Raw genomic sequence first — 17,567 nt, 5'->3', positions numbered from 1 at the left:
GTTATCAAAATGTAATTGGGATTTGTAATTTTGATATGATATTCACCTTTGTATGGGCTGGATGGGAGGGCATAGCACATGATTCTAAAGTTTTGAAAGAAGTTGCATTTAACCCAACTTCTGGATTTCCATTCCCTCCACCAGGTTTGTAACTTTACTATACGTTTTATTATCTATATTATTTATATGATAAATTTTTCATACATCTACAGATAAATATTACCTTTGTGATGCCGCATACACCAACACTCGTGGATTTATGGCTCCCTACCGCAATACTAGGTATTGGTTAGCCGATTTTCGAAGAAACAAAGCTTTGACTAAGGAAGAAATGTTCAATCATGCTCATGCACAACTTAGAAATTACATTGAACGTGATTATGGTGTATTGAAGGCGAGATTTCCAATTTTAAAACAAATGGCTCCTTATCCTTTTCCAGTGCAAAGAGACATAGTCATTTCTTGTGTTGCGGTCCATAATTTTATAAGGAAATACGATATTGAAGATGAATTATTTACGAACTTTGAACAAAACACTATGGTTAGTCATAATGTGGGTGGTGGGGGAAATGAGGGTCAAAACATAGAAGACATAGAATGGGGTTCAGAAGCCGTTAACTATATGACTAATTTGCGTGACCAGATTGCTAATCAGTTACTTTCAAATGGTTCACGTTAAATGGTGTACTTTTTTTTATTATGTATGACAATTTGTATTTGGATTTTGTATTACACTTTGTATTTGGATTTTAATTGATGTATGTTTAATTTGGATTTTATATGATAATTTGTGGTTTTATAATTTTTTTTATCCAACACAAGAGACGACATAAGGGTAATATGGTCATTTTTTCATTCAGCACAACCATTCAGATAAATAATCAAACAACATAAACTCAGTCAGATATGGACTCAGTCAGCATTTCTAACCCAGTCAGCTTCTAACCCAGTCAGCTCTAACCCAGTCAGCAACTATCAAACGACCCCTTAATAGGATCCTGGATTATCATTTTATAAAACATGGAACTATGTTATTGTGATTTAATAATGATGTTTTGTGAAATATATACTGAGAATTATAATTTTTCAAAAGAAAAATTGTTTTGAAATTTACGGTGTTACAACTGGAAGACTGAGCAGATTTGTGGGCAGATTCCATTGTTTGTTCGAGACAGCTGAAGATTATTGACTCAGTGTGGCAGGGTTTGGGTTCTAGCATTCGGGGGTGTGAGGCAAAGAATCTTGGAGGAGGCGCACAAGTCCAAATTATCTATTCATCCAGGGGCCACAAAGATGTACCGAGACCTGAGATTGAGCTATTGGTGACCCTACATGAAGCAGGAGGTTGTGTGGTCAGTCGAGCAGTGTTTGACCTATGGGAAGGTCAAAGATGAACATTAGAGGCCTCACACAAAGATGAAGCCGCTACCTATTCCGATGTGGAAATGGGAAGAGATCACCATGGATTTTATCACGGAGCAACCTAAGGCGACGCAGAGAGTGGATTCCATTTGGGTTATTGTGGACAGGTTAACCAAGAGGGCATATTTTATTCCAATTTCCGAAAGTATCTCCACCGAGAAATTAGAAGACATTTATGTGCAGGAGGTGGTGGTCTGGCACGGGGTGCCGATATATGTGGTCTCGGAACATGATGTTCGTTTCACCTCCAAATTCTGGAGGAAGTTTCATGAGGAGTTAGGTACTCAGTTGCATTTCAGCACTGCTTACCACTCCCAGACTGATGGCCGGAGTGAACGGACAATTCAGACACTCGAGAATATGCTTTGGTCATGTGTATTAGACTTTGGAGGGAGTTGGGATACTTACCTTCCACTAGTAGAATTATCATACAACAATAGTTATCATGCTAGTATTGACCGACCCTCGTTTGAGATGTTGTATGGTCGGAAGTGAATGACTCCAGTTTGTTGGGGTGAGGTTGGGCCTCGAGTCATGGGAAGCACCGAAGTGGTACTTAAAACCGCTGAGTTGATTCAGCACGTGCGAGATAGACTGAGCGTTGTGCAGATCCGTCAGAAGAGCTACGCTGACAAGCGTTGATCAGATCTTGAGTTCCAAGTAGGCGATTTTATGCTGCTAAAGGTGTCACCCTGGAAGGGTGTTATTCATTTTTGGAAGAGGGTCAAGCTGGGCCCCCGATAGATTGTACCATTCAAGATTTCTGCCCGAGTTTGCAGGGTTGCTTATCGGTTGGATCTTCCAGACGAGCTTAGTTAGATCCATAACACCTTCCATGTGTCGCAGCTCCGGAAGTGTGTTGGAGACGAGGCCACTGTTATTTCTCTGAATGATATTCAAGTGGATGGGAGCCTGAATTATGTGGAGAATCCTATTATAGTTTTGGATAGAAAAACTAAAGCTCTTCGTAACAAGGTAGTGAAGCTGGTGAAGGTTCAATAGCAGCACCGGAAAGGTTCCGAATGGACTTGGGAGCCGGAGGACGAGATGCGAGAACATTACCCAGATCTATTTGCATCAGCAGACTTCGAGGACAAAGTCTAGACTAAGTGGGGACAATTGTAACATCCAAGATTGATAAGGTTGGTCTTTAACTTTTGGAATTTGATTTTATGACATTATTGGTCCCCGAGATTGGAATCTTAACCTTTTTTAGTATGCGAGTGTAACTCTTCTTATGTTGGGCGTAGAGGGCTCCGGGTGCGTACACTACACATACATCTCGTATGCTGGACGTACGTGGCTCAGACCAAAACCTAGTGATTAGGCTTTGTGCACTATTTAAACCTCATTATGACCTCAAAACCTTCCCTCACCTCAGCCTTCACTATCATTTTGGCCCTCTTAGCTAACCCTAGCAAATTTTGAACCTCTTGAGCTTTGTAGTGAGAGACTTTAAGCTTCTTTGGTGGTGAAGAAGGTGGTACAAGAAGAAAGCTTTGTCTCCAAGACGTTAGATCCAACATTTGCTACTCATTTGGCACCACATTGAGGTATAAAGCTCAAATATTTGCTTGTATTTCCTTAAGTTCTTGGTTGAGGCTAAATATTCCCTTTGGACCCAAAAGGTTATATCTTGCTGAGTATGAGCTACTCCTAAGCCTTTTAGTTGCATTTCTAGTTAGGATCCAGTGTCTTAATGCTTAAAGGTGCAATCTTTGAGATAGTTTGGTCCCCATTCTTGAGATAAGACGTAGGAAAGGGCTTATGAGACTTGATCTTTGTTTATGGACTTCTTATAGTCGGCGCGTATGCCACGCGTACACCCATGTATGCAGTGCGTACTGCCTCCGGCTGAGGTATGTTGTGCATACCAGTGTGTACGTCGGGCGTACAGTTCAGGAAACCTTGTTAAGCATTGGGCTCAAATATTTGGTCCTTATGTGGGTTTTTGGGTTTTGATCGTGGGCCTGAGGTTTTGGATCAGTTGAAAAATGGAATGCTTTATTGGGTCATTAGTAGCTTAGTTGGGACTCTTAGGCCTTGTGACCCATAATAGTTACGAACTTTGGATAATAGGCCCATTAATAAAGGAATGACCGTTAGGCCACTATGGAGGAACTTGGACTTAGATTTCTGAGCTTTTTATTAGGGCGAATTATAATCCTAATTTAGCGTTATTTGTATTATTGTTCAGTGTGAGGTTTTAGACTGTTAAGCGAGTAGTTATTATGTTCAGCGGATTGAGGTGAATCTTCTCACCATACTCATGGGTCGAAGGCACCAAGGTCGACCCATTAATGTTTATGATATGATTTGCTTTAGAATATGTAATTGTTTGGTATTGGACTTATATGTGGACTTATTTGTAGACTATGGGAGGAGCCCATAGCATTTGGAAAGACCATGGGAAGAGCCCATGGCACAGGGATATAAAACCATGGGGGTAGCCCATGACATTCCAATGAAGACCATGGAGGGAGTCCATGACAAAATTATATGTATATATATGTGCAAGGTATCATGTGATTATATGATTCGTGTGTTTTGGGAAACTCGCTAAGCTTGTGCTTATAGTTTTATTGAGTGTTTCAGGTACTTTTATCGATAAGGGCAAGGGACCGACTTGATGGCACGACATACATTCACCAGTGTTTTCATATTTAGTTTTCGTACTCTAAACCTTAAAATAATATGGCTATGTAATGGGATTTTTTGGACATGTTGTGGTTGATATTTATGAAATAAAAAGTTAAAAATTCTCTATAAAATTTGGACTGCTACATTCTTGCTACATGTTGGGTACTTTTAACCTTACTTTGTTTTCTTGAATTTAGCCATGTTAGGCTAAACTAATCTTGGTTGACTTTGGTGAAATCATTTGAATGTTTAAGAACTCCATGAACTTGTTCTTGAATCTTTATGAGAATGTTTTATGTTTTAACATCTTATTACTACTTGTATGTTTTTATTCATGAGTTTAAATGCACTTGTAGTGATTAGTTGGCTAATTTCTTGATTAAGTAAATGCTCCTCAAATTGGCAAGCAACAAGTGGTTCTTGTGTTAGTTTTCACTTCACACAATCACAAAAAAAAAAATTCTCCAACACGGAAGTGAAAGAATTTGACTCCTCTTGGATTTGGTGACTTTTTGGTTCTTAATGCTAGTTAATTTTCACTAAGTACAAGCTTAATGAAAATTGTGACTTTAACTAAAGAAATTGTTATGAGCTTATCTAAGTATTTTAACAACTAAGAAAAGTCTAGGTAATCTCAGGCTTCTTGGATTACTATAGCCAAATAAAGATTTAAAACAAGTATTGCACCATTGGATTCTAATGATATGTTCATCAATTGTTCAAGTGTGGAAACCTTAAGTCAACCATCTTTCTCTTATTGATTTGGCATCAAACTTTTGTTTTTGTTGAATTGTCTACTTAAATCTTAAGTTAACTCTAGTTTTATGTCAATTATTTCAAAAGAACCAAAACCCCCATTTTTATTTTTATTGTCATTTTACATTTATTTTTGCAAAGAGATTTTCATAAAGTTATAAAATTGAACCAATCTTCGTGGATACGATCCTTTTTACTACTATACACTATTTTAGTGTACAAGATTTAGGGTTATTAATTTTGTTGGCCTCGACAACCACTTCTTGCAATGTATATATTAATAAGAGGTTGTTTTTACATCAACATGTGGGAAATTCTCAATTGCTTCAACATCTTTATAATCCTTATATACTTTTTATGGATCATCATTAGGTACTTTTTCTAGAGTGGGATTTCCCTTAGGCCACAACTTACTAAAAAAGAATCATGTTGGTCTTGTTTACATGACTGTTGAAGTCATTTAAGGTCAATGTCATCATACATTTCTCTTGACAAATTTACTACACCTGAATGGTATTCCTCAAAACTAACAACTTCATCAAATCTATTCATGCATATTAGTGCCAAAATGGTCCACATACATCGGCAGTTGAACTCCACAACTGTACGCAATGTTATTGAACTCAACATATTCAAGCTCACTAGAAACGAACCTTAATCCTTCACGTTATCATGATTTTGGCAAACACTATTACAATTTCTTATACTTCTCTTATGTAAATCTTTCAAGAACTGCAACACATTCATTAGGTCCATCCCATCAAAATCAACATCTTCGAACATGATGTAAACCATAAAAGTAGCAAAACGGGTTCCTAATGAACTTTTTGGAAAGGAAGCTCAACCTTAAGGTATTATGCCATCGTGAAAGCTCAACACACATAACTATGGGAGAAGGGTTTGCTTGAGAGGAGAAATAAGACACTGTGAATCGATCATGGCATTTTATTCTCATATAGGTTCCATATGGCGCTCTTTATTAATGAGATGGCACCGCCTTTACCTTATATGAAAAAAAAACTTGGTTGGCTAGAGAAAAGATGATTGGTTCACCAATTCATTTTGTTTAATATGACTTTTTTAATAAGTAAAATTGGATTTTAAGCCCATACCTACCAAATAAACATAAAGGGCCTTTTAAAAAAGACAAGAGTTTGTAGGGCCTTGGTGATAGTATCCCTATATAAATATATGATAAAACTTGATAAGCTAATGAGTTTAATATTATTTTTTTGAACGAAATAAATATATTAAGTAGAAAAGTCTGAAAACATTACAAGAAATCACAAATAAGGCTTTTAAGCCACACTATCCAATCAAGATGTAACTTATACCTATTTGAACACCAAAAAATAGGAGCAATATCATAAAAAATAATACTTTTTCTGGGCTTATCTTTACCAAAAATGATCTTATTTCTAAATGACCAAATATATCACCACTAAAAAAACACCTTCAAGGATAATATTAATGTGTTTAATATTATCTTAGTTAAAAAAATAAAATTTTCATTTAATAAATATAATATTGATATATTTCATATTTATTTCTCAATTCTTCATATTTAACCTATTTGGTTTTGTATTTGCTACCATGTTTTGTATCTAAGTTTTGTTTTAAATTTTGATTCATCTATTTTATTAAGTATTTTTGATGAATATAAAAAAAAAACTTTTTTTATTATCTATTTTTAATCCTTTTAATATTTATAATAACTTTAAATAAAAAATAATCATAAATAATATTTATTTCATAAAAAATAGTTGAGTTTGATCGCTAATGGGTGTAAAAATAAGGTTTAATTGGACTCTGTAAGTAGAAAAAAGAGAAATTAGTATTAATCAGAAAACTTTGGTCGGATAAGTTTGATGATTAGAAGAATCTTAATCGCTCAATCTTATAATCGTAATAAAAACGGTATTACTTATATGAGATAGATAAGATAAAACTATAGAGATATATAATTGAATAATATGTGTAAAATAATCACAAAACATATATAATTTGAATAATATGTGTAGAATACTCACAAAACAAAGGTGAAATCTTTTAACATATTTGAACAATTTTTCGAAAAAATGTTTTTTTATATACATTAAGTTAGAGTCTCTTTGATAAGAAGTTAGGTAATTCTCGTATAAATAATAACTTTTTTTGTATTACAATTATAATATTAAATATAAGATGAAGCAATTAAGACTATTCCAATCATCAACCTAATCCAACCTTTAAATAGATAATGATAAAAAGTTGGGCCTCACTCGATCAATTCAGACTGTTGATATTACAATTTATAAGCCTTTAATTCAGACTTTTATCGCCGTTTATATGCCTTTTACAGGGTTTGTTAAGGGTTTGACTCAATTAAACAATGATTCAATTTATCTAACTTAATCAGCAGCTACGTTATAAAAAAAAATTACTAATATTTTGAGTTACTAAATCGTTTAAAGCTCTATGTGACATGTAATTGAAGCATCTTAAAAAAGTACCAAGTCGTTTTCCTACAAAAACAAATATTACACCCAAATCAATCGTTGAGTTGTAGACTGATCTAACCAATAAACGTAACAAACTATCAATTCTTATAATTTAATATAAAACTTAACAAACGTACAATTTCCTCTGTTTAATATAACAAAATTTATTATTCTGTGTGAATTTTAAATCAAACAATAACAATGATAAATTTACTACATTAAATGGTTAACAGACAAAACAATATATGCCAAGGATTATCTAATGGTAAATGTATCTTCCCTTTTACCACTCAGGCTTGATTTTTTATTCTGTTCACCAGTTACCACTATATCCAAATTGTAAAGCAACATACATGTAAACAACAATACTTACAACTTCTAACACTATCCAGCACCAAATAACAAATACATTTTATTCGTTAACATCAAGCTATTTGTATACACACAAGAGAAACAACCTAGTGATCAATTTTCTTTAACATCACGCTATTTGTATACACATTATAGAAACAAGGATATACCTAATGATCCATTAGCCAAAGTTATTTTCCTTGCAAAATTTCCACCATTTCAAAATAAATATGAGCCCTAAAACCTTCATCTTTCTCCGCAAGAAAGAATATCAAGTCTAGAGTCCCATCACTCGTAATAAGCGAAGAATTAGGTTTCCCACAAAGTTCAAAATGTAAAGTGAATTTCAACTTAAACTTTTCTTTTTCAACCCCAACTGCTGCATAAACCAAATCCACAAATTCTTGATACCGCATTTTATGCCTAGCTGGAATCGTAAAAGTTGATGTTGATTCTTCACGGTTGATTTCTCCATTCTCGTATTCAATATTACCACCGTAATAAAAACTCATGAAAAATGGACGACTTAAAGCCGTACCAAAATCGGATATTTCCGGAGCCGTGGCCGCCACCGGGCGTGGTGGTGGGACCGGATGTGACATTGACGGTATCGCAGTGTATGAAGATTCGTTTGTGGGGTCCGGATGTGTTTGTGGTCGACCATCACGAAAAATCAAAGGTGGCTTCTGCTCTTCAACTTCAATATCATCTGAGCCAACCTGCATTGCGTAGCCAGGATTTTGTTTTAGGGTAGGCCAAATAATATACAAAATATGAAAGAGTGACAAAATTCTTTAATCCTAATTCCTTTTATTTAACAAAAATATATATCGTACATACAAGATATATGTAACCTTAATTTTTTGTGTCGGCTCTGCATTCCCATATCTATTTTTTTAAATATTTTGATTAGTTAACAAACAACAGTATCATGTATTGGAAATGTGTCCCTCCCCTAACTGGTTGAGGGTTCAAGTCCCGTTGTAGACAACAGGTGTAGATTTAGTACTAGGATTCGTGGATGTGTGCGTTAGTTGTTCTAAAAAAATAAAAAATAAAAAATAAAATAATAATAAACGTGTAAAAATTCAAATGCTTACATCATTATTTTGCGATGGTGGCTCTAGACGACTCTTCTTTGACAATGGCGAAAGATTTTCGGAAACATCGTTAAAAAAACGACAACTGTCTATCCACCATTCAGCAGACTGTTCATCTATTGTGGGCGTCAGCTCTGTTTGAGGGTGCCGCCCATCCTAATAATTAATAACACAATTAACTAGTTAATTAGTTAAAATAACAATTAATGAAAAGTAATTCAATGTTGTCAAATTTGACAAACGTACCGTATCTACATCAAGAAATTGTTGGCATGTATCCCACGACAGTGCATGGGTTCTCCTCCATGCAATGGCCCGAGGGATCACATCTCTTTCACGCATCGCAAATTCTCTAGCAATAGGAAACATCTCGAAGATCCATATCTTTTAAGTCATGCGATGGAAAACGTCAACCAATGGATTTATGATTAAAAAAACTTAAAAGATAATAAAAAGATATCATCGAACCTTGAAGGCGTAGACGAATCCTGTTAGAGTGTACTTCGCTACCCTCTTACGCGTTGTCCTAACGCCCACATGGTGTCCGCGTTTTGACAACGCTCGATTCAACTGGTTGTAGGTGGTCGGCCAGATATACGACCCCCATGGGTACCTATCCCATAATAGAATTGATAAATTACTTAAAGGGAAGTGATCATACACAATAATTTTTCTCCATACACAACAATTTATGTTTTATAGAGTTGTACAATACAATATTTTAAACCACAAGTTGTTATGTATTGAGAAAAATTGTTGTGTACGAATCAGCTCCCTTACTTAAATAGTTGATATAAATTGTACACATAAAAGAACAAATTGTATAATACTTGTTCCACGAGACTAAGTCGTCAACAAGGCATAGGAGCCGATCGGAGACCACCGATTTATCCTCATGGCCCATGAATCCAACCTCCAATAAGATGAGAAGACATATACGGACTGCATCCACGTCTGCTAACTCTGCAAACTCTTTACTCCGAAAGACTTGTAATAAGTCGGAGACCTTCAACGATTGATACGAAGGAATCCGTGAAAACAACCGGATCCTAAACCAGCTCTTGGACGTCTCCGATGACGAAGGAACGTGGCCGAATCGGAATCCAGTGACGAGACAAAATTCCATTTGCCCAAAACGCAACTCGTATCCTCCAACACGAAACCACATCTCCGCAGGCTCTGGCTCCGGGTAGATTTGAGTTTGCAGCATTAGATGGACGAGTAGTGGGTCCCCATACGCTGTTGAAATATCTAACCACCGACCAAAACATGTGGTCTTGAACATCTTTAAACGCGCATCGGATGACGCCTTCAACTTCTTCAAAATCTCTTTTGCAATGCCTAACTTTGCCTTGATAGTCAAGGCTGCCTCGTAGTAATCACCCTTTTAAACATATTTCGCAAATTGGAGACATTTAATGGACCAATTAGGGCATACTTAAGGAATGTAAAAAATTGGAATTAAGACATCTCGCAAACCATAAACATGTAAGAAAAAGATGAAATATGATATTTCACAAGAAGCAATACCAAACTTTGTGAAATGAGTTGTATGCAAAATTTAAATTAATGCAGTTTACATACCCAAATTTGTTCATATACAACCACTACCACTACCACAATTCACAAGGCCCCTATGTTAGTTGATATAAAAATAGCCTAAAAAAATGTAAAATAGAACATTTCACAAAATAAAACTTATATTTTGTAGAGCTAATTACGACTAAACTAGCAGTAGACACTAACCAAACAAATTGATTTTGCAAGAAAACGAGTATTTGAAGACCACTTACTTGATTATCCGGCATTTTGTTGTCCAGATCGTGTGTGTGTGTGTGTGCAACACTTTACAGGCGAAATTTGCTCTCGGAGAAGTTCATAAAGGTTTGCAAATGAATTACACAAAAGAACAAACAGATTTCGCCAGAGTTTTGCGAAATTGGTGGTGTTTGTTTCGTATTCTGTTTACTAAACTTGTTGATTCTTGACAGGCCATAACTGAATCTTATCTGCACAATTAATCACAAAATTACAGTCTTCAATTTTGAATATATTGTTGCGAATCTTCTAACCTAGGAGCCCCGTTTATACTTCATAAGTACCAAGAATTGTATTCAAATTGTGAATCTTTTGAGTTGATGTTGCTAAAAGAACTATAAGGGTTTTTAAACGAATTATTAATGTCTAAAATTAGATAAAAACAAATGGTTGGGTCTTCTGGTAAAGGTACATTGAACTGTTTTCTCCGATAAAGTTTCAAAATTGAAGCACACAATGGATTAAACTACATACCTTGCTTGTGATAGGCTTTCGATCTTCTAAATATAAATATCATTCATGAGAAATAAAGCAAAATATGAAGTTTTTGATTGTTTTCTACAGCAAAACTCAGCAGAATCAGCTGTGGATGTTCAGGGAAAAAGCAAAATAAGGGTTTTTTTTTTTTTTTTTTCATGTGCTATGCTAAAGAGAAGCTGTTGAAAACAAAAAGCTAAGGACTTTTAAGCTCTTTTGAAATATTATTAATTTTAGACAAAATTTATTTAACTGGTCATAAATCGTAACACTTTTAATTTTTTGGTATCCGTATTAAATGGTTACACAACCATTTTAAAATATTATTAAATTTAGACAAAATTTTATAATTGGTCTTTATGATTTATAAAAAATCATATGAAAAAATTACGTTATTGGTCCTTAGGGTTTCAATTTATTACCCCCTCACCCTTAACCTGTCACTTTTCTACCGTGGTAATTTCATCTTTTCATGTACATTTTATTATTTTCCCTTTAATTGTAATTTTGTTTAATCATTTATCATTTTTAAAAAGGACCTATATTTTCCCTATTCTCACCCCCACCATCCATCCCCTTTCCCCCTCTCCACCTGCAACTTTACAAAATCCAATTAATCTAATTAATCAACATATTTTTCTTTCCAGATAAGATTTTCATATATAGTAATATTATGGTGAATAAGATTGATCTTCATGTCCAAGAATCCTAACACTTGATACGGTTACCCTATAGATATAACCAACCCACTTTAGGGGATGTTTTGGATTGCTTTTTAACTTAAAAGTCTTTTTTAACAAAATGATTTTTTGACTTATAGCTTTTTCCAAAAGAAGTTTTAAAATGTGTTTAGATAACTTTTCAGAAGGTAAAGGCCAAAAAGCCAAAAGTTATCAAAAGTTACAAATTATGGCTTTCAAAACAACTTCTTTTTCTTCTTGGCAAAAAATCGTTCTAAAAGAACTTTTGGAATTGCCAAACATCTTTTTAGACTTTTAGCTTTTTGAGAAAAACCAAAAGTCCAAAAAGTCACTTTGAAAAATAATCTGAAACACCCTTTCAGTATGGTTGATGTTGTTGTACCTTATTGTAACATTCCGTTTAAAATAGAATGATTAAATAATAAACCCCAAACCCCAAGAAGTGATTATTATTATTATTTTATATTATTATTGTCCAAAATCAAATAATAATTAGTGGGGTGTTGGTTTCGGGAAGCCAAATGACAAGATTTGAATCTCCGGGGGTTAAAGTGTAATTTTGGGATCTATTTTTAAAAGGATTTCAGAAGTCGGGGTGTGTTTGGTATCATTTGGACTTATATTGAATAGATTCTTGGGGCAGTTACTAAATGGTAATTTTTGGACCCAAATTGAAAAGGGTTTTGTATAGGAAGGGCTGTTTGGTAAAATTTGGATTAAATTTAAAAGAAAAGAAGGGAATGCGGGACTAAAGGTGTCATTATGGGGAGAAGTTTGTATGAACCGGGTATATAACCTCGCTACTCATCTAACCCTAACCCTAATCATGCTAATCGGCCGCCACCCCACTCCCTCTTCATCCTCCAGCCGCCACTCTCATTCCTACTGTTTCCGGCCACCGTCTCTTAGCCACTTATGTCGTCAAGCGAAGCCAATCATCGGCGCAACCGCTGACAGCGAAGAAAAGTCACGCACGACGTCAAACCAATGGGTCGCCGGAAAACCATGAGGCAAGGTTGTCGCTGTTGTCCGTTGCCATTGAAGCTGTGAATCGCTTTGATCGGCGAGCATCGTTGCTCCATTAACCGGTGAAACTGCAATGCTCTTCACTGTCTTCTTCTGGCGTTGCAATCGTCGTCCTCGCCTTTTCGGGCGGCTGTTGCGGCTTGTGTCCTTCTCCGACTGCCATGCACCACCGTGAGGGAGGTGGCTGAGATTGCATGCTTTTTCCAATAGAAACTCGTGTTTTGAATATGTGTGAGCATGTGTTGACGTATTGCTGGGCATGGGATCTCGGGAAATCATCACCACCACCTTGAGGTGGTGGCTGTCGTTGCAAATCGCCGCATGCCGCCTCCAGATTGATGATGGGTGTGTTTTGCGTGACCAGCTCGAATTTGCGTGTGTTTTGGTGTTGCTCCACGAGGATGGGTGTGCTCATCGGCCGGAAACCATGGAAGACCACCATGGGTGCCAAACATGGTGGTTACGCCACCTTTTCTGTTCTGCCACCACCAACCGCCGCATGGTGGTGGTTGTGTGCATGTCTTTGCATGTGTGTATTGGGTGATCGAGAATGAAAAGTGAACCACCACCACCATGAGGTGGTGGCTGCCACCATATACCACCGTCGGCCACTACAAGGTGGCTGTGTGTGTGTTTAGCTTAGCTTAGTGTGTATGTGTGTGTTATTTGAGATTTTGCATTGTAAAATTGTAATCGGGTAGGAATAATCAAAAGAAAACTCAAAACCACCACCGTGAGGTGGTGACAGCCGCCTCCTGCCGCGCACCAGCCGTCATGTTGGGTGGCGGTGTGCTTTTGCTTGTGCTTAGTTGCTTTTGGGATGCTTGGACAAAAACGGACTAGAACCATAACCACCACTACGAGGTAGTGGCCGCCGCCGTGAGCCGCTATTGACAACGACTACTCGAGGTGGTAGTGGGTGGTGCTCGACTAATGAAACCCTAATGGGCCCAATGAAGCCCTAATTGACCTAAAAGCCCAACCATTTGGCTAATTGGCTAGTATTGGGTTGGAAACCCTAACTAGAGTTTGGAAAACACTAATGTCATGAAACCCTAATTTTTGGGATTGATCGGGACTCGCACTGGGATTGATTTGACTTAATGGATGAAGTCCTTAATGGGCTAAGTAAGAAACACTTTACCGTAATCGTCATTTCATGTGAAAGCCCTAATTTCACTTGGGCCTTGAGTTGGGACTTTCTTTTGGGCCTTGGTGATCGGGTTGTTGATAGGTTATCCACGAACAAGTAAGTGGACTAAAATAATTAGATGGGCTTTAGGATAATGCCCATGCGAAGGCCTTGGGCCCAATTTGGAAAATTAGGTCCTAGAGAGCCATAATTGGGCCTTGATGATTATGAGGTATTGGGCCATTGGTATACAAATAGTTTGGTCTAGAATTAATGGATGAGCCTTAAGGAAAGACCATGTAGAGGTTTGGGCCCAATTTGGAAAATTCAACCATATGTTGGGATTTGGCCCATTACTTGACTATTGGGCCTTTAGAGTGTGAGTTGGACCTTGGGCTTGGAACCCAATTATTAATTGGGTATTGTTTGATGTTGGAAGTTTGAGAATCTGTCAACGAGCAGTTGGAGTTTCATCCGCGAGACTTCAGTAGTGCCAGGTGAGTTATCTTCACTGTACTAAGGGGTCGAAGGCACCAATGCCGGCCCAGGATATGATATCCTAGCCATTGATATTATGTTGAGTATGAGTTAGTTATGCATGATAGTTGCTATGCCAATTTGGTAGACTAGTAGGATTACCTGTGTTATTACCTGATTATCTGTATGTGCATTAGTTATGTTATATGTCGACATGTTATGTGGGATGGGTTAAGGTTGTACTGCTACGTGTGGTAGCCAACAAACCCTAGAGTATTCCAGATATAAGCTGAGGGTAGGGTTGGGCATACTAGACTCGTACTGTGGGCTCAGTGGCAAGCCAGATGTGTGTTGTGGGCTCATAAGGCAAGCCAGACTCACACTGTGGGCCCATGGATAATGCAGTCTGTAAAGCTGTGGACTCAGTACATGTTGTTATTTGGATATGTGTTATTTGTTGTGTATCGGTATTTTAGGGGAACTCACTAATCTTTGGGCTTACAGTTTCAGTTTTGGTTTCAGGTACCTCAGAGGTTCGCGGGAAGGCAAAGGTGTTATTGTACAACTCCTCACATTTTATGACTATGTTTATGGGAGACTCTGATATTAAACTATTTTGAAAACATTTTGTAATAACTAATGGCTTCTAAATGTTTGAAAAAGTTTTAAATTGGCTTGATTTTTATGGGTGCTACAAGTTGTTATCAGAGCCCTGGTTTGGGTGAATTGGATAAACACTTGTGTGAATCCAGTCTCACACTAGGATTTGAGAGTTCTTGCAAAATGTTTTTCTCGAAAAAGAAATTATAATAAAAAGAGTTGGGTTAAGGGCATGGGCTCGATCTCTTGTAATGTTCTTGTTTGATTGTTGGCTTGGGATTGGGAACGTGAAGCTTGACTTAACTTTGATTTTTAAAAGGAGGATTCAGACTGTATGGTCAATCGGAGACAGTAAGTAGACCCCAAAATACCATACAGTTATTTGATATTGTGATATGTTAGAACATCATGCTAGTACTAGGCTAGGGCTCTTCAGGAATTGCATGATAGAATTTCCTAATTATATGATGCCCGATAGCCTAGGGTTTTCTTTATATGAAATTGAAATCATTACTGTAGTTTCTTAGTGTATGCATCACAGTCGTACATAATTAAGATCTTATAGCATGTAAATGTTTGGTTTGGCCTTATTTCCTGTTCTTGTTTGATGAAGGGCTTAGGGTAGGATCAGGTATTCGAAAGTCTATAGGGTCCAGCGTTATGTATGGTTAGCATACACGAGTTCTGCAGGGTTGGTGGAAGTTTCATGGGTGGGTTGTGAGAGGCTGAGAGGCCAGTTATGAGATATTTAACATTCCTATAGGAGTGAGGATTGAGCGCTCGCCATGTTATGTATACAGTTAGGGCGTTGTGATGATACTTAAGACAAATATGGGTAGGTGTGGCAGGTAGTATGGGCCCGTAGTACTGAAAGCGTAGGATCCATACGCGTAGCAAGGAAGTCACAACCCTTAGGGTTTAGTTGGGAGTTGGTTCCTTGTTATTATATGGATTATCCAAGATCTCTCTATGTATTATCATAATGGCGGTTACGAGATGTCTTGCGAACGAATATGAGTCAGGATCGGGAGCTGGCAGCCAGGATAGGCTAGCATTGATAGAGGATCATGTTAGGGAGATCATTCGGGAGGAGGTGATTGGGATTTTCCGGGATCATATTCCGGATGTGTTTGGGTCTAACAAGACCGCCATTGTTGAGTATTTCGACAAGCGCTATGTAGCCATTGCTGAGACGGCTGTCGCAGCAACTTCAACAGCTGTAACGACGACATGGGGAGGAGCCGGTCGAGCTTTCTAGTACCGGGACTTCTTACTGGGACATATTCTGATGAGTAGAGGGCCGTAGTTACTTGGGATCAGGGAGATCTTCGGTACTCATTACATTCTGCGGGTTGAGCGGGAAAGGCTAGCAAAGGAGTTTCTGGATTTAAGGCTTCGAGGGTTTTGCTCGAGGCCGGAATGCGAGTCGTGGGACTCAGGAAGGGAGTGATGATGATGATTAGCTCGTGTTTTGAAGCCAGGGAGTAGAAGGATTTATTGTACGATCTATCGCACTTCTGTGGATTAGGGACTATGACTTGGGAGTAGTTGTAGCCCGGTTTAGGGCAGAGGTTGCTTCAACTACTACAGTTCAGTTGTGAACGATTGAGTCGGTGAGTGAGTCAGGGTGCGAGACCCTGAATGATATGATTTCTAGAGCCCGAGAGCGAGAGATTTGTTTGGAGTACTTTGGGAAGAAGGGTATTATATGAGAGGTCTACGGACAGGGCCCCATAGGATGGTTATTCAACATTGTCAGGATTCAGTGGTTTTAGTAACCGTTATTGATTGGCGGATGAAAGCGCCAAAGGAAATAGCTTGTTGCTAAGGTATTAGTTGGAGCATCTATCTTTTGGTCTTCTATCACACCCTGAAACCGATGGCGGAAACGTTCCGGGGCGGAGGTGACGTCATGTATAGCATCACAACCAATGAATAACAGCAAGCATAGTAAACACAACCAGACATTGAATACATATGTGAAAAAGGTTTACATTGTTTAATACATAGTTTTGTTCTTATCAAAGGTAAAATAGAAGGTGCGACCCTAACGCTTCGACTTATCTGAACTCCTGGAAATACATATCTATTAATTCCCTGAGAATACAAGCAGTTTTGAAAATATATCAGCATAAAGCTGGTGAGTTCATAAGCATTTAATTTTGGTGGAAAAGTGTTCTTTGAATCCTTTTGAAAAGTGTTCCTCAAGAAAATCCTATATTTTCTTATGAAAAGCGCGTTTGAAAACCCATTCATTCCATGACTTCCAGGTTCGTACAGAACGTGTACAATCCAATGTATCGTGGAATGAATATGAATATCTGTTGGTTGAAAAACAATCCGTTTTGAATAGCCGGTTTATCACGAGTAAATCCTATATTTTCCCTAAAGGTGGTTGGTTGATTATCCATTTTAAACTGAGGTTTTCAAGTATCTACCATACTCGTGTATATATATATATATATATATATATATATATATATATATATATAAGCACTTTTCTTTTAAAGACCCTGGTTACACCCAAAGATATATTAATCTTAAAAACTAAATAAAAGAAAACCGTGATGAACTAAGTCCTGAAGAT

At 37.3% G+C, this 17,567-nt stretch overlaps 1 protein-coding gene across 1 annotated transcript; it reads right to left on the bottom strand.

The window, feature by feature from the left end:
- Positions 1-7,654: 7,654 nt before the first annotated feature.
- LOC145102948 (K-box region protein (DUF1985)) lies at positions 7,655-11,228 on the bottom strand. The gene is made up of 7 exons (XM_079040469.1): positions 11,042-11,228; positions 10,543-10,758; positions 9,580-10,133; positions 9,218-9,362; positions 8,996-9,133; positions 8,750-8,905; positions 7,655-8,368 (listed from the first exon to the last, which is right to left on the bottom strand). The coding sequence occupies exons 2-7, from the start codon at positions 10,555-10,557 to the stop codon at positions 7,841-7,843; spliced, it is 1,536 nt and encodes a 511-aa protein (XP_078896595.1). The 5' UTR covers positions 10,558-10,758; positions 11,042-11,228; the 3' UTR covers positions 7,655-7,840.
- Between the last annotated feature and the right edge of the window lie 6,339 nt (positions 11,229-17,567).

Source organism: Lactuca serriola, chromosome 4, assembly GCF_051521515.1.
Source record: "Lactuca serriola cultivar US96UC23 chromosome 4, Lser_US96UC23_V15, whole genome shotgun sequence".
NCBI classification, from domain to species: domain Eukaryota; kingdom Viridiplantae; phylum Streptophyta; class Magnoliopsida; order Asterales; family Asteraceae; genus Lactuca; species Lactuca serriola.
The sequence above is the reverse complement of the archived record's forward strand: the minus strand, read 5'-3'. Positions and strand labels throughout refer to the sequence as shown.